The 27,099-nt window shown below is 37.7% G+C and overlaps 1 protein-coding gene across 11 annotated transcripts in view; it reads left to right on the forward strand.

Annotated features, from left to right (window-relative positions):
• Positions 1 to 27,099, forward strand: part of RERE (arginine-glutamic acid dipeptide repeats) — a 570,111-nt gene that overhangs the window by 475,208 nt on the left and 67,804 nt on the right. For all 11 annotated transcript variants that reach the window (XM_074218548.1, XM_074218539.1, XM_074218549.1 and 8 more), the window contains one exon: positions 9,299 to 9,379. In XM_074218548.1, the coding sequence (XP_074074649.1) occupies positions 9,299 to 9,379 (81 nt within the window). The remainder of the gene's footprint in view (positions 1 to 9,298; positions 9,380 to 27,099) is intronic.

Genomic DNA, 27,099 nt, shown 5'->3' on the forward strand with positions numbered 1-27,099 from the left:
CAGCTCCTTATCTGGATACAGATGGCACTCTCCTTTGCAGACAGCCCAAAATTGTCCCTGATTGTTGCATTGATGGAATGAGCAAGTCCTTTGTTGCTCTTAAGGGTGTACAGTGTTTTTCTGGTTCTGCTCATCTCACTCAGCATCAGTTCATGGAAATCCCTCCAGGCTTCCCTGAAATCCCGTCTCTCCTGGTTTCTAATAGAACAGTAGTGTTCCATGACATACATAGACCACAGTTTGCTAAGCCATTCCCCAATTGAAGGACATTTACTTGATTTCCAATTCTTTGCCACCACAAACAGGGCTGCTATAAATATTTTTGTACAAGTAATGTTTTTTAACCTTTTTCATCATCTCTTCAGGGTATAGACCCAGTAGTGGTATTGCTGGGTCAAAGGGTATACACATTTTTGTTGCCCTTTGGGTGTAGTTCAGACTGCTCTCCAGAAGAGTTGGATGAGTTCACAGCTCCACCAACAGTGTAGTAGTGTCCCAGATTTCCTACAACCCTTCCAACAATGATCATTGTCCTTCCTGGTCATACTGGCCAATCTGAGAGGTGTGAGATGGTACCTCAGGGCAGCGTTAATTTGCATTTCTCTAATAATTAATAATTTAGAGCATTTTTCATATGGCTATAGATTACTTTGATCTCCTCATCTATAAATTGCCTTTGCCTATCCTTTGACCATTTGTCAATTGGGGAATGCCTTTTTGTTTTAAAAATATGATTCAGTTCTCTGTTTATTTTAGAAATGAGTCCTTTGTCAGAATCATTAGTTGTAAAGATTGTTTCCCAATTTACTACATTTCTTTTGATCTTGGTTATATTGGTGTTATCTGTGCAAAAGCCTTTTAATTTAATGTAATTGAAATCATCTAATTGGTTTTTGGTGATGTTCTCCAACTCTTCCTTAGTCTTAAACTGCTCCCTTCCATAGATCTGACAGGTAGACGAGTCCTTGATCTTCTAATTTGCTTATAGTATTGTTTTTTATGTCTATGTCCTGTAGCCATTTGGATTGAATCTTATCTTGGTAAAGGGTGTGAGGTGTTGGTCTAATCTAAATTTCTTCCATACTATTTATCCCAGCAATTTTTATCAAAGAGGGAGTTTTTATCCCAATGGCTGGACTGTTTGGGTTTATCAAACAGCAGATTACTATAATCATCTCCTGCTTTTACACCTAGTCTATTCCACTGGCCCACCACTCTATTTCTTAGCCAATATCAAACAGTTTTGATGACTGATGCTTTATAATATAATTTTAGAATGGGTAGGGCTAAGCCACCTTCTTTTGCACTTTTTTTTCATTAAGCTCCTGGCAATTATTGACTTTCTATTTCTCCATATGAATTTACTTAAAATTTTTTCTAACTTGTTAAAGTAATTTTTTGGAATTTTGATTGGTAGGGCACTAAACAGATAGTTTAGTTTTGGTAGGATTGTCTTTTTTATTATATTTGCTCTCCCTATCCATGAGCAGTTGATATTTACCCAGTTATTTAAATCTGATTTAATTTGTGTGAGAAGTGTTTTATGATTGTTTTCAAAAAGATTCCAAGTCTGTCTTGGCAAATAGACTCCCAAATATTTTATATTGTCTGAGGTTACTTTGAGTGAGATTTCTCTTTCTAGCTCTTCCTGCTGTTTCTTGCTAGACATATATAGAAAAGTTGAGGATTTATGAGGGTTTATTTTATAACCTGCAACTTTGCTAAAATTGCTAATTGTTTACAGTGGGGTTTTTTTGGATGATTTCTTGGGATTCTCTAGGTAGAATTTTGGAATCTTTCTTAATTTTTTTAATGTAAAAACAACAAAAAAAAAAGGATCTGAATGATCAGAAATGTCATTTGAATGCTACAGGTTATAATAGTGGAAAAAGGGAAGGAGGGCCACTGAAGACTTGGAGCCCTAAAATAGACATCATCTTCTCAATGAAGAGAGATGTAGATGGTTCAAGGAAGAAGCAACACTAGTCCTTAATAAAACAATGAAGTAGATATACAAGGCCATCAATGAAAGATCGTCTGGTAAAAGAAATAAGTTCTTGTAATTAGTGGCTCCTTAACGACAGAATTATTGAAGTAGCTTTTTGCCCAGCTGATGACAACAATAGAAGTTTAGAGACATTAAAAAAAAAACCTTATGATTCACATGGTCACATTATATTGAAAACAGAAACTTAGAAAATGTTAATAAAGATTGTTAAAGGTTAAGTTGGGCATGAAACTGAACTCAATAGAGAGTGTGAGTCACATTTTCTTCATTACTTCCTGTGGATGGCAATAGACTCAAAAAAATGGCATTTCAAAAAAAATCATCAGTTAATTTTGAATTTTATGGCTTTCCCCCAATCTTGCTTCCCTCCCCCCAGTCTGTTAGTCTTTACACTATTTCCATGGTATACATTGATCTAATTTGAATGTGATGAGAGAGAAATCATATCCTTTTTTTAAGATTTTATTTATTTTGAGTTTTACAATTTTTTCCCCCTAATCTTACTTCCCTTCCCCCACCCCCCACAGGAGGCAATTTGCCAGTCTTTACATTGTTTCCATGTATACAATGATCCAAATTGAATGTGTTGAGAGAAAAATCATATCCTTGAGGCAAAAATAAAATGTTGGAGATAGTAAAATTATGTAGTACATAAGACAACTTTTTTTTTTAATTGAAGGTCTTTGGACCTTTTTTAAACTCCATAGTTCTTTCTATGAATACAAATGGTATTCTCCATCGCCAATACCCCAAAATTGTCTCGATTATTGCACTCATAGAATGAGCAAGTCCATTAAAATTGATCATCACCCCCATGTTGCTAGATAACAAATCCTTTATCAGAAGGCTGATGCAGAGATTCCTCCCTCACCCCACAAGAAACAGTTTCCTCTCTTAAGTACATAAATTTTATTCTTGCTGAGCTTTTAAAAATTTCATTTAACTGAAATGATCTATTTTGTCTTTTTAGATTACCTCTCTAACTTGGTTGGTTAACAATTCACCCCTTACTCCTATCTGTGAAAATATTGTTCTGGTTTTCTACTTATTATCATTTTTATTAATGCAGTGATTTTTAATATCAGATTATTTATTCATTTGAGTGTACAATGTTATTTAGTGTATTTTCATATATATAATATTTAATTTCTGCTGAAATGCTTTCTAGTTTTCACAGAAACTCTTGTCAAATAATAATTCTATAGTAATAGCAAATGTATTCATATTAGCCCTCATTACTGTGTTCTATCACTGGTTAGGAGAATGCCATTCTGATACCTATTTTAAGCCATGGTCCAGATTCAAAAAACAATGTAAAGATTATCAGACTGCCTTCTGTGAGGGGGAATGGGGAGGCAAGGGAGTGTGGGGGAAAATGTGTAAAATCAAAATCTTACAAAAGAAAAGTTAAGTAGAAACTACTATTATATATAATTTTGAAACAAATACAATATTTATATAATAAAAAAGAAAATAGAACTATTTATGTGAGGGTCTGCTTGATGAGGAATTTGGGTATTTGGAGTGGAGAAGAGTGTTAACTCTTTGATCTGCCGTGACACCTTCTAATTCTCTTAATGTTGATTAGAACCAATGTCAAGTAGATCCCTATTAATGTGTGTTGTGGGAATATGAACACAAAGTTGCTTCCAGGACTGAGAATGGAAAAAAAGGGGGGGGGGATTTGTTATCCCAAGATATAGAGGCAATTAACACAAGTATCTTAAGATTCCAGTAATTAAGAAGTCAAAGTATACAAACAAATGGTTCTCATAGTTAGTTTGAAATGTGAGGATAGAGGGCAGGAGAAAGGTGAGGGTTGGAAGAGTAAATCTGAGTCCTGAAGAGGGATGATAACTGAAGTCATGAAAGCTGATGTGATCTCCAAGTGAAATAGTTTGAAAGACCCAGGGCAAACCTTGGGGAACTCCCACCTTTTGAGATTGTGAAGTATATGAACATCCAATAAAGGTGAATAAGAAGGAAAAGACAGATAAGAGGAGAACTGGGATAGAATGGTGATTCAGAAGCCTCTTAGAGAAGAGCAAAATCAGGAGTGATTCAACGTCACATGCTATATAAAGAACATGAAGGAGGAAAACCGAGAAAAAGTCTTAGAATAAAGAGATTGTTAATAAAGAGATTGTTAGTAACTTTGGAGAGATTGGTTTTGGCTGAATGATGAGGTCAGAAGTAATATTGCAAAGTTGAGGGAGTTAAAGGAAATAAAACCACTAATTGTAGAGAAGGTATGTAACTTCAAAAGCAATGAGAGGTATAGATTGATAGCTAGTGGAGATGGAAAGATTAATGAGAGCTTTCTGAGGATTGGCATGAGCATGTTTGTAGACACTAGGAAAGCAGATGGGGAACAATTGAATATTAATGATAAAGTAGGGATGATAGAGTAAGCACTCAAATGTAAAGAATCAGATGGGATCTCTTTTGTATGTGGAGGAGTATGCCTATGTGAGGAGAAGGGCCACCTCTTCATATAAGACAGAGATAATGAGTAGTATCCAACTCTTCGTGATCTCATGATCAATACGGTCTCTAGTGGATGGTTGCCAGCAGAGGTTAAGTGAGCTCCTGTCCAAGGCAGGGTTTGAACTCCATTCTTCCTAACTCAAGCCTAGTGCTCTATTCACAGTCACCTAGCTTCCTCCATCTCATAATGTCAATCAGTTAAGAGTAAGCATTAGTAATTAAGAGTAGGCTTGTATCCCATGGGTAGCTCGGTGGCCCAATGGGCCGATGAGAGTGCTGGGGCTAAAGTCATACTAGCTGAAGCAAGTCACTTCACCCTGTTTTCCTCAGTTTCTTCCTTTGTACAGAGAGCTGGAGAAGGAAAAGGCAAACCACTACACTATCTTTACCCCCACCCCACCCCCCCCCACCCCCAATAAAAATCCCCAGATGGGATCAGAAAGAGACTGGTACTACTGAATGTACTGAAGAACAATGTGCTGAGCACTGTGCAAAGCCCCCACCCTCAATGAGCTTACAAATCTAATAGGGAAGAAAAACACTTAAAAGAAGCTGAAAGGGAGGGACTAGATATAAAGGCTTGTCCTCAAAAAGAAGTGTGGAGTTCAAGTCCCCTGCCTCAGGCTAAGAGGTTGAAAGTCATAAAAAGGGGGAGACCTTGGGCTGTGGAATCTTCTTGGTTGATGGGATTTTCCCAATGACTGACTGACTTTCAGGGAGAGCAGGGAAAAAAAGGGAACTCTTGGCAAATGGCCTCATTTTTTTTCAGTGAAATAGGAGGCAAGGCTCTGGGTGATCAATTGGGAATAATATTGACAAAAGGCAGCTATAATGCAATAGAAAGAGCACTGTACTTGGTGTTCAGATTTTAATTTTAATACTCAATCACTTAGTAAAAAAGTTTATTGATTGATTAACCAAGCCAAGGATTAAATTTGTATCTCCTGCTTTCTTTTGTACCCTTATTGACTTCATAACATGTCCTAGCTTTTACATCAAATGAGGGAAGTGAGAATTCTAGTTTATTCTGTATATGATCTGTTTAAATATATTTGTTTGTTGTCTTACGCATTAGAGTATTCCTTTGAGGGCTTTTTGTATCCCTTAATGCAGTGCCAATTTAAAAAATGTTTGATCAATCTATTAGATTGATTAGATTAGATTAGATTAGATTTTGGACAAGAAGTTTAACTTGCTGTACCTTATTTTCCTTATCAATAAAAAGGGGATAAAAATATTTGTAATATCTATCTCACATGGGTCTCATGAGAATTAAATGATATTATGAATATAAAGTGCTTTGTCATATGTAAAGAACTTTGTAAATATCAACTTTTCCTTGTTACAGTGTTGGGTTAGGCAGCATATAACTTTAAATACCAAGGTGTATTGATAGTTATTTAATAGTTATTAGGGTACAATCACAATTTTTAAGGGCTTTGCTTTGCATTGTGAAGATATTGGGAAGAGTTTTTACCTTGATGAAAAATTTTTTCATATATTTTATATATATTTCCCAAGAAACAACCAAATTTGGCAAAACAATTAAAAGCTTAACTATTTCTGATAATAAGTGGAATTTTTTAATTCTTACCTGCGATTAAGAGAAAGGATAAATATTTTTATTTTGATAGTATATCACAATATCATCTGTTGTTTTCAAATCAAAATCAGATTTTCTTTGGTTTTCTTTGTTTTTTAAGTGTTATCTTTATATTGCTGAAGTCTATGGATTTTCTTATGGTTCTTTTATTCATCATTTTTATTTTCAAATAAAAGTCTTCATAATCATAATTATTTGTGGTACAAAGGGCAGCTAGTTGGTGCAGTGATAGAGCACAGACCCTAGAACCAGGAAGGACCCGAGTTCAAATGTGCTTGAAACTTAATAGTTGTGTAAACTTGGCCAAGTCCCTTAACCCTGATTGCCTCATATCCAGGGCCATCTCTAGTTGTCCTGATCCCTATCTGGCCCCTGGATCCAGATGTCTGCATGTTATGGCATTGCCCCTCTGATCTCATGGTCTTCTTGGAGGGTGAAGGACAAACAACAGTAATTCTTTGTGGTATACTAACATTTCATTATATTCATAGACTAAAAGATTGTTTAGCTATCCTGGTCATATATGTTTTCATCTTGTGCTGTAAATAATGAATATATTTCTCCTAAAATATTTCATATATATCACAGTTTGAATATTTTGCTATATGTGATTCTTTTTGGGATGGCAGGATAAAAAATGTTGACATCACAAGACTTAGGGTCAGTCCTTTGCTTTTATAATTTACTACTTGTACCACCTGTATAATGATTATTGCTGCCAATTGTGCTTGTACACTCTCTCTCTCTCTCTCTCTCTCTCTCTCATACACACTCAAACTCTAAGATTAAAATGACTAAAACACAAAAGTGTACCTTCAGCATGCATATGCACATTTATGCATAAAGACACATTTTCCCTTTATCCTCTTCTGGATTCAGTTTTTACATTTATAAGGTAAGGACTTGATGCCCTATAAAGTTGCCATTCTAACCACCCTGGACATGAACAATTTAATAATTTTCTGTGTTATAATTACAGTTTTTTTCCCTAGTATGATTGAAACTCCACCAGGTTAGCATGCCTGTTTCCCCACAGCCCCTCCATTATTGAATTTTGCCATCTTTTTCTGGTTTCACAAATTTTAATGGATATGACAGTGATACCTTAGGTGTTTTTTGTTTGTATGTTTTGGTAATTAGTGATTTTGAAATTTTTTCTGAGATGTTGATAGTTTGCAGTTCATTTAAAAATTAGTCATGTCTTAATCATTAAATCATTTTAATCATTTAATCAAATCTAATAGGCAGTGGCTCTTAATCCTATAGATTATTATAGATTTGTCAGTTCCATATAAATTTAAATGCAGACATATTAGATATTCAATACAGAAAATTTCATCAGTGCATTTTCCTTTTTTTTAGCTGTACTGATTTTATCTGTAAAGCTTTTTAATTTTACAAAATAAAACTCCCTTTTTCAAAAAAATACTTTCTATAAAACTTTGGCTTTAGGAAGATTAATCCTAAAGTGGTATTTGATGTGGGCTGGCAGTGCAGGACTGACTGGAGACAGCCAAAGTCTGTTAGAACCTTAATTGGGGTTCTGATTGTTGGAATGAAAAGCAAGGCATGGTTTTGAAGAGACATTTTGAAAGAAAAACGGACAGGACTTTGTGACTGGAAATGGGAATGGAGAATGAATAGGGCAGAATTATAGATAAGTGTGAGTTTCAGTGAAAGTTTCCTGGAGAATTCTACTACTATTAAAACAGCAAGGCTTGTATTGAGCTTCAGAAGGTCCATTCTTTTCTCTTCAACCTGCTAAATGCACAGTTGGTATTCAGTTTAACCTTGCTGATTTCATTAGTCCATTTTGTTGACAAGAGCTTAAATTGTTTTAAAGCTAGCTTTACCCCTTCCCTCAGATTGTTTGTGCTCTGCCCCCCCCCCATAATTTTCCTTCCTTCAATATTTTTTTTCCTGAAACTTTGCTGTGTTTGTTGAATTGGTTTTACAGCCAAAGACCAAGCCTACTTTCTTAGTTCTAGGTTGCCCTTGCTTGGATCTATGGGGTCTTTAATGAAGGAATTAAGGAGAAAACATTGTTTACTATGTGCCTTGAGTAAGTATTGGAAGTAATTCTCTGCCCTCAAGGTTCTTAAGTTCTAATTAGAGACCTCACCTCCAGGGAGGATGGTTGGGGTCAGGTGTTTTTGGCCAGGAAAGTCACAGGGGGAAGGGTATAGAATGGGTAGGGGAATTAGTTAATTGACATAGCATGACCTCTATCTGATTATAATTTTCAAAACAGGACATGTAAAATGGGCACCAGGGTGGCAGATGGCCAAAGTGAAGAAACTTGTTCCAGGGTAGTCTCGGAGCCAGCTTGGGGATGGGGGTGGGGGGAGAAGCTTAGCTTTAGCTATGGGGGGGGGTCCTTGTTTTCAAAGAGCTTAACATAAATACAGATTACAAGTTATTTTAATTTAGGAAATCTCAGGAACAACTGAAGGGATTGGGGAAAGACTTCCAGCCTTGGGAAATCGTGGTTGGAGTTGGTGGGAGGTTTTCTTGGCGCTGTGATGGGGATGCGGCCCCAGGTTGCTCCCAGGCTCCTGGTGTTTGCCGCCTGTGGGGGCCCGGGCCCAGGTCCCCCTCCATCCCGGGGCCGGGGGATCCAGGCCACCTTTTGCAGCGAGCTGGCGGACTGGCTGGGAACGGCCCAGCCCGGCCCGGCCCTGCCCGGCCCTGCCCAGCCGGGATCACATGCTAGGCAGCGCCGGCCGCCCCTCCCCCTCCCCTCCCCTTTGTAGTGACAAGCGGCTCGGTGGCTCCCGCAGCACCGCGGCCGCCGCCTGGAGACTGGTGTAGGGCACCTGGCAGCCTGGGGTGGGCGGGAGATGAGGAGGGGGCGGCCGCTGGGGGAGGGGCCGTCCCCGCCCGTGGCAGCGGCGCTTCCGCTTTGCTTCCGACCCCGGAGAAAGGACGCGGTCTCCCGGGCCCGGCCGGCCTAGGGAGCCGCGAGCGCCCCGACTTCTCCCCGAAGGCCGGCGCCCGAGGTGGTTGGTGGGCTCTTGCTAGTGTTGGGGAGAAGGCTTTCCCGACCCCCGGGTGCCGGGGCTCCCCGTCTCTCGAGGGGGTCCCCGCTGCGGCGGCCCAAGCCTCGCTTCGTTTCCCGGTTTGGCTTGGCTGGCGTCCTGTTCGATGGTTGTGGTGGCTTTTATTTGTAATTCTGACATCTCGTTTGTTGTTTTCCGCAGAAACGCTTCATTAAGGGGCTCCGGCAGTACGGCAAGAACTTCTTTAGGATCCGAAAGGAACTGCTTCCCAATAAGGAGACGGTGAGTGAGCAGCAGGGGGTGCCCCCGAGGGGGGGACTCGAGCGCCTTGGGGAGGATGGGGGTGCTCTGGGTGCCAGGAGCGGAGGAGGGGCGCAGCCTACCGAGGACCCGGACCTGGGGGCTCTGCTGCTGCCTTTCATTCTTGGTGCTGGCTAAGTAAGAAATTGCTTCCCCAAACCCTGGACTGTGTTTAAAGCTGATGACCCGAAAAAGAGAGCTCTTGCTAACATAATGATTCTCCTTTAAAAAAAATCAACTCCATCGTAAACCTAGCCAGCAAGTGGTTTAATAAAGCAAATCAATACTTACATCCTTGAAGAAAATAAAGTTATTTTGTAATCCTAAGTAGTGGCCTTTGGGAAGGAGAGGGCTCCGGAATGCTGGGGAATTCAGATCTAATTTTAAATAAAGTCAGTGAGGTAGGATAATTCACTTATAACACTATTTATATTTAGTAATTAGGGAAAGCCTAAAACAAAACCAAACAAAATAGAATTAAAAGGAGTCTTATAGTTACACAAATTACAAATAAGTATTCAGTTCTGCTTGTTATTGCTGGTTTTTCTATGAAATATTGCCCTGGTTTGGGGAATTCCTTTAACTCTTTAACATCCATACCTGGAAAGACTGTTCTTTCCATTAGATTTTGCCTTAGAATTTCACAGAACTGGGAATCAATTCACTTCCCATTCCTGCCAGAAACTGAGGGAGAGCTTGTTGGGGAATAAAAATGTTCTTTAAAGTGCAGTTACATAAAGAAAATGCCAGTAGACATCAAGCTAACACATCCTTACCTGCTCTCCCTCCAGGGTTGTGCAGGTGGTATCTCCTTATGGGTGAAGATCTTACTCTGCTACCCAGAAAGGAGAGGGCCTTAGATCAAGCCTCCAATCTCTTTACCTGGAATCTCATTTTCTATATAGCATGCCAAAATTACTGATGGACTTGGGTTGGGGGAGGGGACAGGATGGTCTGTTTAAGTATGAGAATTTAGCAATATGACAAGTGATTGATTAGTCTTTGATTTTTTTTTACATGTATATTTTTTAATTTAATTTCTCTTCCTTCTTGTTTGTTTTGCTTTTTGGTTTTGGTTTTTACAAGGCCGTTAATGGGGTTGACTTGCCCAAGGTCACACAGCTAGGTAATTATTAAGTGTCTGAGATCACATTTGATCTCAGGTTCTCCTGACTCTAGGGCTGATGCTCTGACAACTGCACCACCTAGCTTCCCCCATTTCTCTTCCTTCTTGACACATAATGAACCCTCTTTGGAAGTATGTAGAATCTCTATAACAGGAAAAGACTTTAGAAATTATCTAGTTCAACTCCTTCATTTTATAGATAAAGAAATTGTGGTGCAGAGAAGTGATTTATCCAGCTTATCTAGGTAATAATTGGTAATGCAAAGACTCCTTTTTCTAACACATTGCCCTTTTTTTTTTTTTTTTTTTTTTTTTTTTTAGGTTTTTGCAAGGTAAATGGGGTTAAGTGGCTTGCCCAAAGCCACACAGCTAGGTAATTATTAAGTGTCTGAGACCGGATTTGAACCCAGGTACTCCTGACTCCAAGGCCGGTGCTTCATCTACTACTCCACCTAGCTGCCCCAAATTGCCCTATTTTCAAAATAGTAGCCTCATGTATGGCAATATCAACAAAAAAATGGGAATGCATGATTGAAGTTCAGAATCTAGAAGTGGCTGTTCTGGTAGTTTTCAAGGGATAAGTTATAAAATGATGGAATTTTAGCATTAAAAGTGACCTGTGGAGATCATATGATTTACTGCATTTTATAAATGAGTATTCTGAAACCTAGAGAAGTTAACTGCTTATCTAAAGTTAAAGAACTATTTAGGGAAAGAGTTAGGCTTAGTAGCCAAATTTCCTGATTCCCAGGCCAGAGCTCTTTCCAAACCCTGCCAAGTTATACTGAATATTGCTCTTTTGTGTGTGTCCTTGGTATAAGATCCTGAGAAAAGAGTGGTCTGGAAGGAAATGGAAAGGATAGAAACCAGTCTTTGTAGTCCTTACTTTGCAAATGCTCTTTGAGCCTCCAACCCATTGAGATAGAGGACTTGACATTATCCCCATTTTTCAGTTCAGGAAACCAAGGCAAATAAATTAAGTTACTTGCTCAGGGTCTGAGGCCAAATTTGAACTCAGGTCTTCTTACTTCCAGACTCAGCTCTCTATCCCCATGTTCAAAAGAGGTGCATTGAACTTCTTTATGCCTCAGTTTCTTTTTCTGTCAAATGAAAAGGAAGTATTTTACAAATGAAGTTTTTAAAAATAACCTAGAATCATAACACTACACAAAGCTCTACCTTGAATTTATTTCTTAAAAGCTTACAGTTAGATCCAGGCAGTTGTTAATGTGGAAGAAAATGCAAAACTTGATGTTTTTCTGGTTGTTTGAAATAACTTGATGAGTGATTCAAAATCTGCATATTTGTGATTATGATAGAATTAAAAGAGAAGTGTTCATTAAGTTATGTTGGGGTCTGATTCATAGAGGTCCATGTTCACTGGAAGGAGCTTTGTAATTGGAGCCTAAACACCTGCCTGGTGACTGTAAACAGGTCACCTAATCAAGCAATGCCTCAGTTTCCTCATCTGCACGATGGGGGCAATATGGACCTTTGCTTGTTTCCTTGGTAAAATTCCCAGGTTGGATAATTAAATAACTACCAAGATTATCCCTAACCTTGAGCTCCTGGGTCCCTGTGGAGTGGATAACAGATCAGGCAGAGTGTGCAGTCTATACAAGTAAACTGTTTCTGAATTTGAATTTTGGGTAAAACCTGCACAGTGTGATATAATATGATAAAGAATTTTCATTAAAATTTTAGTAACAGGGGAGGCTAGGTGGCACAGTGGATAAAGCACCGGCCTTGGAGTCAGGAGTACCTGGGTTCAAATCCCGTCTCAGACACTTACTAATTAATTACCTAGCTGTGTGGCCTTGGGCAAGCCACTTAACCCCATTTGCCTTGCAAAAAAAGAAAACCTAAAAAAATAAATAAAATAAAATTTTAGTAACAAAATTTAGCAACAATTTCAAGTGCTGTTAATGTAGCCATTAGAAACTGTTTACCTACCTTGGTATAAGTGGGATAATCTCAAACCTAGAAAAGTTTGCTTTATTTTAACTAGGTAAAAATAGATTTAGAGCTGAAATGGGGCCTTAGAAATCATCTAGTACAACTTCTCATTTTATAGCTAGGGAAGCTGAGGTGAAATGATTTCTCTCTTGTCACACGGGTATTGGGGTGGTTAGGGCTAGAATTTAAACCCAAGTCCTCTAACTCCAAATCCAAATCCTTTTTTTCTGTGCCATAATTAATCTTGGCTTTTGCCAGTCCCCTACTCTTAACTGATAAATGACTTAAGAAATACCTCCCCACCCCTATTTTCATTTAGACCTTTAATAACTAAATGAGTGCACTATAGCAAGAATCATTACCAGAACCTGGTCTCTTTGCCTTTTTCAACTTCCTCCTCAACACAGAATTTAGTAATTTTTTAAAAATCTCTCTTGTCTTTTGGCCATTCCAAGTATTGCCTCAGTTTTCCTCACAGCAGCAAACCACTATTGCTGTTTCCAGTCTTTTCACCGGGATACATTTGTTAAAAAAAAAAAAAGAAAGAAAGAAAGAAAGATAAATTTGAAAGATATTTTCAATTAAGGGGTTGAAAAGGAAGAGAGAAAATGATTCTGAGAATTAGGTGCCTTGGCTTCCCAAAGGTCTTAATGCAGTCATGAGCTTCCAATAGCTTAAAAATGCTTTGACACTTGGAAGACTTTCTGTTGTATAACATTGCTAGTCCCTTACAAATATTGTTGTTACATGTTACACAGAAGGAGCATAATGAGGAGGGAGGTCTGACCTTGGAGTCCTGTCTTTGGTACCTCCTGCCTGGGTAACCCTTGGCTGGCAGGTCATTTAACCTCTCAATACCCCAGGTAACTTCTTTTGTCTTTAATTTGCAAAATAATTGCTAATCTGCCCTGGTTGAGAGAATATCTTTCTAAAGGGTTCCCTCTATTAATGAAATCACAATGTCTATGGATCTTTGAAGGATTCCACCTTGCTTTGATGAGCAGTGTGGTAAACCATAAGCATCCTGGCCTCTGGGCACCATCTTTCTTTCTCTTCATTTGTCAGCACATTCCAGCTAATCATTCACAGCTCACAAGAGGGAGGACAAAGGTTATTTCTCTCCTGGTACAGAAGATGAAGGAAATTTGTTAGGCAGCCAGCTTTGCTTGTTTAGGAACTTACTTAGGAGTAAACTTCATTTAGAAGATTACTTATTAAAGCCACACCCTTTTCCACCCTAAACTTTCAGTCTTCCAAACCCCACTAAAATCACTTCCCAGTGATTTGAAGTATCGGAAGGGTTTAAATGGACAACTGAAGAGCTAATCTTCAGATTGAAGGTCAGCAGACCTGGGTGCTATTCTTGGCCTCAGAGAGATCCATAGTATTTTTTGATAGCTCTGTGAACTTCAGATCCTGTCAAAAATTGGGAAATTACTTTGTTCCCCAGGATGTCCGTTCTGGCATTTGTTGTACTCAGGTTGTGAAATACAAGAAACAGTGCTGGATAGGCCACTGGAGCCAGGAGTTCTTCAGCTTCAGGTCTGCAGGAAGGCTCAATGGTTCTTCCAGGGTTATACTACCCCAAATAAAAATCACCCCATGAGAAGGATTGTATTCAGTAATTTACTTAGCATGGCTCAGAAATTGGTAATTTGTTGAGCATTCCATTTTGGCTTTGCAAAATGTCTTGTAGTCTTTTTTTTCTTTTTTTTTTTAAAGGTTTTTGCAAGGCAGATGGGGTTAAGTGGCTTGCCCAAGGCCACACAGCTAGGTAATTATTAAGTGTTTGAGACCAGATTTGAACCCAGGTACTCTTGACTCCAAGGCCGGTGTTTTATCCGCTAGGCCACCTAGCTGCCCCTCTCTTCTAGTCTTTCTAAAATACTAAAGGGTGTGGAAAGAAATGGTAAGCCATTCGAATGCCTTGAAGCTCTGGTGAAGAAGCCTCTACAGTTTTGATACAGGAACATCAGAGAGGTTCCTAGTGATTATGTGCATGCCCAATTATCTTATTCTTTTTTAGGTTTCTGTATTAGTTTCATAGGTACTAAAACCTGACTCTCCTGAGCAGGCCCACCCTTCTGAAATAATAGGAATGCTGATCTTAAGAAAAAAATCAACATGGTTTTGAATTGGTATTGTATTAATAATCTCATCACACCAAAAAGAATATATGCAATTGAAATATCATGTAGGCCCCCTTATCATTGTGATTGTATATGTACGTTATGTTTTTAGGCTATGTTTTTTCCTTAGATCTTTTTCTTAACTTCTGTCAGTCAATCTTTTACTCTTTCACTCTCATATTCCCTCATTCATTCTTCTCTCTTAAAAGGTCTATGAGTAGGAAAAGATTTCATTTTTTTTCCTTCTTAAATGTTAAAATCTTGGCAGAGCGAGCATTCTAGGTTTACTTTAGTTATTGACTCTCTCTCTCCAGACACTGCTTGGCCCAAACCACATCAGAGGCCATAGTGTTAAGTGCATTTGTATAAATCAAAATAAATATCCTGATCTGGGCCTCTGAGAAAGAGATTGGGAACTACATCCCTTGGGCTTTGTTTCAAACTTTGCCATGAATTAACTTTTGGGCTTTATTTGATTTATACCTCTACTATTGATTAGTTTACTTTTCCTGCAAAAATAAAACTATTATAACTGTCATTTTTGGATTATTTGCCTTGGAATATTATATGAATAACCCCTAAAAATAGGTATTCTTCCCCCAAATCATTTTTTGGTTTTGGAATGCTTTACAGTTTGTCAGACATTGGTGAAATAGATCTGACAACAATATTCATTCATCTCCAGAAATTTCTCTAGAAACTCTTAAGGTTTTTAGTATATGGCTTTTTGGATGTCTAAAATAAATTAAATTTTGGTGTGTGTGTAAGTTAAAGTCTCAGTTGATCAGATAGTGTGGTCCTTAGATAGTGGACACTTGGAACCAAACAAGATTTAGGAAAACAAATAGCTCTCTACCTTTTGGCTTATTTAGAATATGGCAGTGTCATGAAACCAATCCTGAGTCTCTGGAGGGCTACAGGAGGAGAGAGCTGACATGCCTCTGAACCTCTCCTGCCCTCTGCTCTCATTTGTGGAGCACTCAATACAGCAGAACTTCCGATGGGGAGATCTGTGGCCTGAGATGAACCCTGCAGAAAACCCTTCTGCTTTCAGAGTTAAGGATTTTACTGGCAACACTCATTCTATCTGAAAAGCCAAAGTAGAGGGTTATGAAGACATAAATTTCACTTTATCCTCTTTTTTCCCACCAAAAATGTGTCATTTTATTCCTTGCCTCCTTTTTTAACAGATGTGTGAAACACCGTAAATAATATTGAACTTTATTAATGTGCTAATTCTAGTTTTTCTGAATGGTTTTTCCCTTCTTATTTCTTACTTTTTGTTAAAAGGAGGGCTCCCTGGGAGAATGAGCAAAGAGGAGAGAGAAATTGGAAAATGAAGGTGATAACAGATACAAATATAAAATATATCAATAAAATTTTATTTTAAAAAAGTAAGGAAAATATCTTTACTTAGCATTTAATTGTTGAATGGAACAATTAGCAAGAGCTTTGCGAAGTGATAGCTGTTTTTAATGGTTTTAAATCAGAGTTAAAAGACTGCCAAGGATATGAGATTTTAAATTTCAGTTCAGGAAACAACATGAAAATCAGCCACCTGTGTTTTGGTCATCTTTCTGGGACTGTAATTTCTGAAATATGTACCTAGCTACTGAATACGCATTGTTCTTTTCTTTGGGCAAAATAATTCTTTCAGACAGAAAATTCCCTTAGTAAAAATTGAATTATAACGGGAAAGAAGTCAAAAACTAAAAATAAGCCAAATTCTGTTAATATTGCAAGGCAGGGTGTCTCCAAGTGTGAGGTTGCAGCATAAAGTTTTATGTAACTTCAGGTTGTGGTCTTAAGATAAACAATCTTAATTCTGGCTTCAGTAATGCTTAATCTCATGTTACTTAATCTACAGTATGGGATTCCTGAACAGGTGGGTGATTTGAAGAGCTTGAAGTCTTATATCAGTGGCATAACACTGGAGAAGGTCATTGGACTTAAAACTCAGACCTCTCCTGCCAAAACTGCCAACAGCTCTGCTAAGCATGGTCCAGTGGGTTCTTTCTTTCTTTTTACTCCATTGATGTAAATTGTCTTGACCAGAAGTGGAGTTTTTTGGGGTTTTTTTGTTTCTTTTGGGTTTTTTGATATCTTATTTTTCCAATTACATGCTATGGTAGTTTTTCAACATTTTTCCATTTGCAAATTTATGTTTGACAAATTTTCTACCACCCACCCTTCCCTCCCTCCTCTCCCTCCTCCTCTTGGCAACAAACAATCTGTACGTGTACATTTGTGTTTAATATATTTACATATTAGTTATTTTGTGTAAGGTAAATTAGGACTAAGGGAAAAGAAAGGGAATCAGGAGATAGGATAGGAACAACATAAGAGAAGTTTTTAAATAGTGAATATTCAGATTCTGTGTTGTGTTGTTTTTTCCCTTTCTGGGTGTGGATGGCATTGTCCATAACAGGTTTCCCAGGGTTATCCTTAATACTTGCAGAGAGGAGCTGCATTCATCATAGTTGATCAATTCACAATATTCTCTTAGTTCGGCTTCCTTTGCTCAGCATTAGTTCATAAAAAATTCTTTTCATGTGTCTCTAAAGGCTGACCACTCATGGTTTCTTATAGAACAGTAGTACTCTATAACATTCAGATACCATAACATTTTCTCAGTTTCCAATTCTTTGCTGCTACAAAAATAGCTACTATCAATATTTTTGAACATGGGAGAATTTTCTAATTTTTTAAATTATTTCTTTTGGATACAGACCTAATATGGGCATTACTGAGTCAAAAAGTATGATCAGTCTTATTGCTCTTTGGGCATATTTCCAGATTGCTCTCCAGAATGGTTGGATTAGTTCACAACTCCACCAATAGTGCATTAATGTCCCAATTTTCCCATATCCTCTAACATTGATCATTTTCTTCTTTTGTTATTTTAGTCAATCTGATAGATGTTGCTTTAATTTTGTAATCTGAAAACTGCGTGTTCATATCCTTTGACCATTGTTCAATTGGGGGATGACTTGTAATCTTATAAATTTGATTTGGTTCTCTATATATTTTAGAAATGAGACCTTTATCAGGAACATTAGCTGGAAAAATTGTGTCCTAGCTTTCAGTTTTCCTTCTAATCCTAATAGAATCAAAATCATCCATTTTGCAATTTTATAATGGTCTCTATTTCTTGTTTGTCATAAATTTCTCACCTTTCCATAGATCTGGCTGTTAAGATTATTTCTTATAATTTTTTTTTTTTTAGGTTTTTGCAAGGGAAACGGGGTTAAGTGGCTTGCCCAAGGCCACACAGTTAGGTAATTATTAAGTGTCTGAGACCGGATTTGAACCCAGGTACTCCTGACTCCAGGGTCGGTGCTTCATTCACTATGCCACCTAGCCGCCCCAAGAGTATTTCTTGATCTCTTAATTGGTCTATGATATCATTTTCTAAATCCTGTACCCATTTTGACCATATTTTGGTGTGATGTGGGTCTATGCCTAGTCATTGCCATACTGTTTTCCAATTTTTCCAGCAGATTTTGTTGAAAAGTGAGTTCTTATTCCAGCAAGAAAACCGTTGCTCTAATAAATAAAGCTAAGTTGGTTTTATGAAAAAAAAATTGATAAACCTCTGGCTAATCTGACTAAAAAAAATAAAGAACTGCAAATTCCCACTTTCAAAAATGAAAAGGATGAATTTACCACCAATGAGGAGGAAATTAAAGAGATAATTCAGAGCTTTTTTGCCCAATTGTGTGCCAATAAATTTGACAACCCGAGTTAAAATGGATGAATATTTACAAAAATATAAACGACCCAGATTAACAAAAGAGGAATACTTAGCCTCATTTCAGAAAAAAGAAATTAAAGAAAGCATCAATAAGCACCCTAAGGAAAAAGTCTCCAGGCCCAGATGAATTTTCAGTTGAATTCTCCCAAACATTTAAGGAACAATTCCAATTCTGCATAAACTATTTATAAAAATAGAAACAGTTCTGCCAAATTCCTTTTATGACCCAATGTGGTATTGATACCTAAACCAGCAAGAACCAAAATAGACAAAATTTTAGACCAACAATCTTAAATAAAATTTTAGCGAAAAAGATGACAACAAAGTTATTGCTGGAATAATTCACCATGATCAAGTAGGATTTCTTTATACCAGGTGGGCAGGGATTCAATATTGAGAAGACAATCAATTGAACATATCAATAACAAAACCAATAGAAATCATGTGATTATCTCAATAGATGCTGAAAAAGCCTTCGACAAAATGCAACATCCATTCCTATTAAGTACTGTTGAGGGCGGCTAGGTGGCATAGTTAATAGAGCACTGGCCCTGGAATCAGGAGGGCCTGAGTTCAAATCCGGCCTCAGACACTTAATAATTACCTAGCTTTGTGACCTTGGACAAGTCACTTAACCCCATTGCCTTACAAGCCCCCCCCCCTGCACTATTGAGTTTAGGAATTAATGGGGTTTTCCTTAAAATAATAAGCACAATTTATCTAAAATATCAAAAAAATTACGTGTGATGAGGATAAACTAGGAACATTTCTTGCAAGAACAGGATTGAAACAAGGATACTCATCATTCACTACTATTCAGTATAGTATTAGAAATGTTAACTTTACCCACAAGAGAAGAAAAAGAGATTGACGGAAGTAGAATTGGCAGCAAGTATGCAAAACTTGGCAGACAAGTAGAGAACCCCAGAAAATCATCTGGAAAAACTACTTGAAACAGTTAACAACTTTAGCAAATAGCAAGATATAAAATAAACCAACAGAAATCATCACTGTCTGTGTGTGTGTGTGTATCATAAAATCCCAGCAACTAAAAAAGACAACAAAAAGCCATGTCCCAAGACAAATCCAGAAACTATATGAACACAACTGCAAAATACTTTATTTACTGTTGATCTTCAGCAACCTGTATTCCTAATGATTTGAGTAAATTGTGGGTATTACTTGTAGATGGAGGTATTTATGGCTTTTAGAAATGAGACCTTTATCAGGAACATTAACTGGAAAAATTGGATTAGAAAGATTGGATTGGATGATCTGTGGACTCTCACCTTTAAATCTGATCTGTCCTGTTATTTACAGTCTTGTTTTGGCACAGGATTTATCCATTTTATATCATAAGCCCAACACAAATCAGGGCCAAACCACTCAAATTACCAAAAACACTATTTTACAGAGTTAGAAAAAATAGGAACAAAATTCATCCAAAGCATCAAAAAATCAAGAATGTAGAGGGAGGTGATGAAACAAAAATGCAAAGAAAGATGTTCTAGTTGTACTAGATCTAAAACTATAAAGGGGCAGGCATCAAAACTGCCTAGTACTGGTTAAGAAATAGAGTAATGGACCAGTGGATTAGAATAGATACAAAATATGGTAGATACAAAAGATCCAAAATGTGACTGTAGTAATCTATTGTTTGATACACCCAAAGACATTAGTTTCCAGAAGTGGAGTTTCTTAACGTAACTTCTTTTCCGCAGCCCCCATTGTTTTGGTAGCACTTTAAAATCACTGCTTCTATCTTGAACTTTTGTCTGATTTTCTGTAAGGAATCGTTTAATTTTTGAATCATGGTCTTTTCCTAAATAAGGGTTATGGTGGTGGCTGAAGTTGCCATGATAATTGACATTTTTGTGGTGTTTCATATTATACAAAGTGCTTTACACTCTCTCTCCATATATATATTCTATTTATCAGTTCTTTTTCTAGGTGCAGATAGTATCCATCTCATGTCCTTTATAGTTTTTGCATATTTATAATAGTCAAGTGATTTCTTCACTCATATACATTCATACACACACACACACACACACACACACACATATGATTTTATTCATGGTTGTATTAGCCATTCACAGCCACCCTGTGTGTGAGTAGATACTAAAGACAACAACCACTCACTAAGATTCAGATAGGTCAAATAACTTGCTGGTGCACTTTGAAACCAGAAGAGTTTGATTACATATAAACTATGTTATACAGAAACAGATTTAATTTTGGTTTAATTCTCTAATAGATCTTAAGAGGTAATGGAATTGAAGCTCTTCATTTTACAGATGAGGAATCTGGGACTCAGAGGCTGACCCTAAGGTAGCAAGTGACAAATTTGGGGTTTAAGCCAAATTCTTTCGATTTCTGATCTGGGGCTTTTCCCATCATTCCATGCTGCCTTCATTTCCTTTTCTGGCCCTTTGTTTCTTCACCTGTGACCTGAGAGAGGATTGGATTAGATGATCTGTGGACTCTCTCACCTCTAAATCTGATCTGTCCTGTTATTTTCAGTTTTGTTTTGGCACAGGATTTCTTGTCTGTAATTTCCTTCATTGGCTCTATTTGGAGCATTTTAAAAGGCTATCAGATTGGGGGAGGAGCAGGGAGAAGGCATTTTTATGCCTTTTCTTTTCCTTTATAATTTGATCCAACATTGATACAGACAGAGCTGAAATTTTCCATTAGAAATACAAGTGGCTGCCAACATAAACTTGGCAGCAAGGACAGCTATCCTATAGCCATTCCAGTGTAGAAGGTTTATTCCTGTTCAACACAGGAACTAAACTTGAATCTGTTAAGTCTGATGGCCCGAAGCCAGATTTTGGTTATCCTGAAGGAGCTCCTATTGGCCTAGAGTCCAGTTGGAAGCAAGAACACTGGGGGAAAGGTTTGTTTTGTTTCTTTCTAATGCTTGTTAAGCCCAACTGACCAATTTTCATAGCAGAAATACTTAGTGTGGGTGTTGGGAGAGGCTGCACCTGGGGGAGGGAGGAGTCTGGTTTTTATTTACAACTGCGTAGCTTATTTAATTGACTGGGCCTTACTATCCGATCTCTTTATAACTTCATACCCACAGAACATCATAGACTTTCTTTGTGTATCAGAAATCATGTATCTGAGAAAGTAATTTACTTTTATGAAATGTTAAACCTGCAGAAGCTATGTTCAAATGAAGAACACTGTAGACATTCTAAGTAATATGGAGCATAAAGCTGTTTACAAAGAATAATTATTTACTGTTGATCTTCAACAACCTGTATTCCTAATGATTTGACTAGGCTGTAGGTATTACCTGTAGATGTAGACATTTACAGCCTTAGGCCTGTGTAGGCTGCCTCTTTATAGAGTAGTAAAACAAATGTAAGGGTTGAAATGGTCTTTAAAAAGACTTATAAGTTGTGATTACTTAACATACTATTCAGTATATTTATCCACTTGGTGTTCAGTCAATGTTTTACATCATAAATAAGTGATTTTCAACTTTTCTAAACTACATGCAACTATTTCTACTTGTTAAGTGCTAATCATAAATTATTTAAAAATAAACCCATATATGGGGCAGCTAGGTGGCATAGTGGATAGAGCACTGGCCTTGGAGTCAAGAGGACCTGAATTCAATTTCTGCCTCGGGCACTTAATAATTGCCTGGTGATCTTGGGCAAGTCACTTAACCCCATTGCCTTAAATAAATTAAAAATAAATAAACCTATATGTAAGACTAAAATATTACTCTTAGAGGATTTCTCTCACACACATAAAATTTGCGTGCATATTTTAAGGAACTCATGCTTTAAATTTATTTTTTTTTTTTTTGCCTAAGATTCTCCAAACAATATTTCATACACATTGTAAGTGCTAGGGCAGGTACAAAGGTAAAAAAAGACCTTGCTTTTATGCTAATCTTCTTTGGTCTAATTTTCTTATAGTCACCATGCCCTGATTTCTGTGACATCAAGAAGCTCCTGTCTCTTACAGGTAGCCAGAGAGGGCTTACCTTTACTGGACTAAGGAGAGAGAGAGAGAGTAACCCCACACATACCCAGTTTTCTTAGAGTTATTTCTCCTCTCAGTTTTCTTATTCCCTGGAGGTCCTTGTCATATCTCTGTTTTGGCAATATATTGCCACTGGGAGGGGAAATGAGGTCCTTTCTCAATCTTAGATGATAGGCTACTTCTCTGAGGATCAAGGTTATGGTTTTGTGACCTCCAAAGCACCAATATTGTCATAGAAGGGAACTATATACCACCTGCTGATTGTAAAGTTTTGGTTCTTTTCTGGATGTAAAGTGTCTTGTCCTTTTTTCTTAAAGATTGATTGCCATGACTTGAAGCCAGTCCAAAGAGTTTAATTTTAGTTAATTCTTTGGGTTCTGATCCTAGGTTGTATTCTTTGGGTTCTGCTCCTGATTAATATGGGGGACTCATATGTCTTTGACTTTCCAATGGTACCTTATTTTGTTGATATTCTGTCATTGACTACAATCTTGGAGTGAATCCTTCTAAAACAGATTCCTTAACCCCAAAGTGAGTATGTTATGTCACCTAGAATTACTGTCAGGATAAAGAGAGATAATCCCAGTAAAAAAACATTTTGCAAATTGATATATGAAAGTAATTGGGGGGTGGTGCACAGATGTGATTAGAAGTCCTGTGGATGGACTCAGATTCCCCTGGTTTCAAGGCAGGTTTTTTTTCCTTATTCTTGAAAACATTTGAAACTTTGACTACATATGCATTGCTTGCTTGTGTAAAGAAGAGAAAATTGGGGCGGCTAGGTGGCATAGTGGATAAAGCCCGGCCTTGGAGTCAGGAGTACCTGGGTTCAAATCTGGTCTCAGACACTTAATAATTACCTAGCTGTGTGGCCTTGGGCAAGCCACTTAACCCCATTTGCCTTGCAGAAAACCTTAAAAAAGAGAGAGAGAGAGAGAGAAGAGAAAATTGTTAGCAGCAGCATTGTCCTGAGAAAGTACTAGGGTCTGGGAGTGTGGTGCCAACATAGGACTTTCCTGTTCTCTTTATTATGGCCAGTAATTCAGGCACATCATTTCTAAGTTGCTTATAAGATTGAGAGCCATTATTTATTTGTCGAAGCAGGTTTAGTGACATAATAGAGTGATAGCATACTGTAATCAACAATAGGGAGCTTTAGCCAATTGCAATTTATCTTCAGAATAACTAAAGAGACAAATCATCAAAGTAAAAAATGCCTTCTAGAGATGTGAACTAAGGGATTTGATCTTATCTTATAAGGTACCCCTTTTATGTTCTCAATGGATCTGCAGTGTTTATGGATTTTCTCTCCTTTCCATCTGTTAGAAACTCACTTTCTTAAACTGTTTTATTATCTTGGTAGTGCATTCTCTGGAGTTGTCTTCATGGTTGGAATGAAGCTCCAGTGATGAAAAGGTCCTGGGCATACTTTTTTTTTTAATCAGCCTCCCTGATTTTTCCCAATATAATGTTTAGGAAAAACTTGCTTAGCAACTATGTTGCCTTCTGCTTTACTATTGTATGGAACGTTTATTTCTTAATGATATTTTATTTCTTACTGTAAGAGATTTTGCTGAAGTTTAATATAAGCACCTGCCTTCTCCTTGGGAGCTTTTGGATTAATTGACTCAGATACTTCATTTCTCTGGCAAAGATGAGATTATTTTTCATTCGGAGAGTAGCAATGCCTACTTCTTGAAATTTTTGTTCAAACTCCATGGCTCTTTATCTGGGTACAGATGGTATTCTCCATTGCAGACAGCCCAAATTTGTCCCTGGTTGTTGCACTGATGGAACGAGCAAGTCCACCAAGGTTGAACATCACCGCCATGTTGCTGATAGCATGTACAGTGTTTTTCTGCAATACCTCCTTCTTCATGGCCTTTACAGAACTCTGCTGTTTAGAAGGCTTTGATTGATTGATTTCAGAGGTTTGATGAAGTTTAGGAGAATATTTTGGATTCGAATAATATTTTTTTTTTAGGTTATTTGCAAGGCAAATGGGGTTAAGTGGCTTGCCCAAGGCCACACAGCTAGGCAATTATTAAGTGTCTGAGACCGGATTTGAACCCAGGTACTCCTGACTCCAGGGCCGGTGCTTTATCCACTGCACCACCTAGCCGCCCCATTGTTTTGAATAATATTTTGATATTTGGAAGAGAAGTACTTCAGCCTCAAGGACTAATTCAGCCTTAAGGACCAGAGGCTATATCTCCTTTATTTCTTGGGTCTGAAGCCAATCAGAACTCTATACATAGCTAATACAGAGTGAATCGGAGATTTGAATGAGGTTGAGGTGATGCAAATGGATGATCTAGAGAATTCAATAATAAAAGTTAACTTCTTCCTGAATTCTTCAGATTGAATTAAATCTGACAAAACAAGCTACAGGTTTTCTTCTTCTTAGAGAGAGGAAATAATAAACTCACCTGCTAACCTAGAAGAGCAGTTGCATTTTCTTCCCTGTGCTAGATTTGTCATAGATAATGAGATGGTAGCAGAGAAGGGACCATGGCATGTACAAGGAAATTTATGCTCTGAATTCCATGGACTAATGGTTTGCATTTGGTTTCTGTTTTATAAAAGATGTACAGAAAGCCAGTTGGGAAATATCCATATAAATACTAATATCACTTATTAGTCCAGTTAATTTGTCTTGAACCCTTAACTTTAAAGAAGTAGCATGAATTAGTGGAGGGGTGCCAGAAACTGGACAATTTCAGGCTATTTCCCCTGCTTGACTCCAATATTTACCTTGGAAAATTTTAATGAATTCCTTGAGCCTCATTTTTCTCCTATGTAAAATTGGGAGGATTCCTAATCCTTGCTTGTTCTTCCTACCTGAGTGGTCATTGGAACGAAGGGCCATGCCTAGAGTCTTGTTTTTGTTTGTGAACTGTGAAGCATTAGAGTTCAATTTGAGTAGTATAGTGCAAGTTCTATAGAGAATATTGACACTTTTTTGTCACATTTGGGAAATTACTGAGTTAGCTTGGATAAAGTGTGAGTGAAGTTTATTTCAAATTCATTCTTAAAGAATCAAGTCATATCTTTGCTCAACAACATGACAGATTTTAGAAGCAAAAAATGATATATTGCCACCAAGATGCCAGAATAATAAAATTACAATGTTATTGTAATTATTCATTCAGTAAGTATTCATTCAGTGCCAACTCTATGCACTAAACTGTTCAATCTCTTTTGGTTTTGTTGGTTGTTGGTTTAGACTGTATGCAACGAGTTCGCCAACACATGGCCAAGGAAGGAGGAACCCAGTAGACCATATTTCCTTTATAACTGATTTGCTTACAGTTCCTGGCCTCAAGGAACCTATTCTATTTGCAGAAAAGAAATGAAACTATTGTAAAATATACAAGAAAATAAAAGTGCTTAAACAGTTGCGTGAAGAAATGTCAGAGGAGCTAAAAGTCAGTGAAAGCTGAATGTCATGGAAAAAGTGAAATTTGAGCTAGGTTTTTAAAGACAGTTAGAATTGTAATAGCCTCCAGGTTTAGAACCCCTGGATTAGAAGGACAATATGAGTCAAGCTACAGAGAGTAAAATATATATCTCTGGAATTGTGGTTGAAATAACTCACCTATTTTTGAACATGATCAAGAATTTGTTTTGTTTGATTTTGTATTTATTAATAGGTTCTTTTTGTTTCTCCTTTCCCCCCTTTTTAATGGGAAGATATGGTTGAAAGAAGATAATAAATTTTTGATAATAAATTTTTTTTAATTCAACTTTCAGAGGGGTGGCTAGGTGGCGCAGTGGATAGAACACTGGTCCTGGAGTCAGGAGGACCTGAGTTCAAATTCGGTCTCAAGACACTTAATAATGACTTAGTTGTGTGGCCTTAGGCAAGCCACTTAACCCCATTTGCCTTGCAAAAACCTAAGAAAGAGAGGAAGGAAGGAAGGAAGGAAACAAACATTGGAAAGTTTTGAAAGTGATGTGTGGAATTTGTTACATACTTTTACAAAAATAAACTGTACATAAGATTCATGATTTCCCACAATGAAGCATCAGGCTATAAAGAAGATGATGTTACCTCTTGCTCCATCACTGATCCTTATCACAGGTCAGAGTTATCTCTATTTAGGTAGCTAAGACACCACTGAGTTCTCTGTGCCCTGGTCAGATGCTGCCTATCTGTCAGGGTCTGAGGCCTGCCCCCTAGTGCCAAGTCAGGGCTGCTGCTGCTCCTTCTTCCTTCAGGGAGGGTAGGCTTCCCCTGCAGTGAGTTCGATTTATCTATCATCCATATTCAGGAAAGCTCTCTAGTAACAGGAGGATTGAGACTGACTGCCCTTGGAAGTGAATCTCCTTTTAGACTGGGAGCTTCTTGAGAGCAGGGTCCCCAGCATTTTAGCCCATGGCAAGTACCTAATGGTTGTTGACCTGACTGAACTTTCTAGATATAAGGTCACTCTCCTCTCCATTCTGCTACCCTGGCTTGCCAGTAATCATAATATCTGTGCTTCACCAGTGGGAGAGCAATTAGAAAGATGTGTCCAAACCTATGTTAATACTCCTTAACTTAAAGTAAAAAAGGACTTTTCCTTAAAAAGGATCATGTAAGTATCCCATACAATGATTCATTTGTGGAATTTCACGTTATTAAGTGCTTGCTTTGTACATTGCACTATGCTAGTCACTAAAGAAGATAGAAAAAGAATGAAATGGTGACCCTGTCCTCAGAGAGCTTAATAGTCTACTTAGAAAGAGA

This window comes from Macrotis lagotis, chromosome 1, assembly GCF_037893015.1.
Source record: "Macrotis lagotis isolate mMagLag1 chromosome 1, bilby.v1.9.chrom.fasta, whole genome shotgun sequence".
Taxonomy (NCBI): domain Eukaryota; kingdom Metazoa; phylum Chordata; class Mammalia; order Peramelemorphia; family Peramelidae; genus Macrotis; species Macrotis lagotis.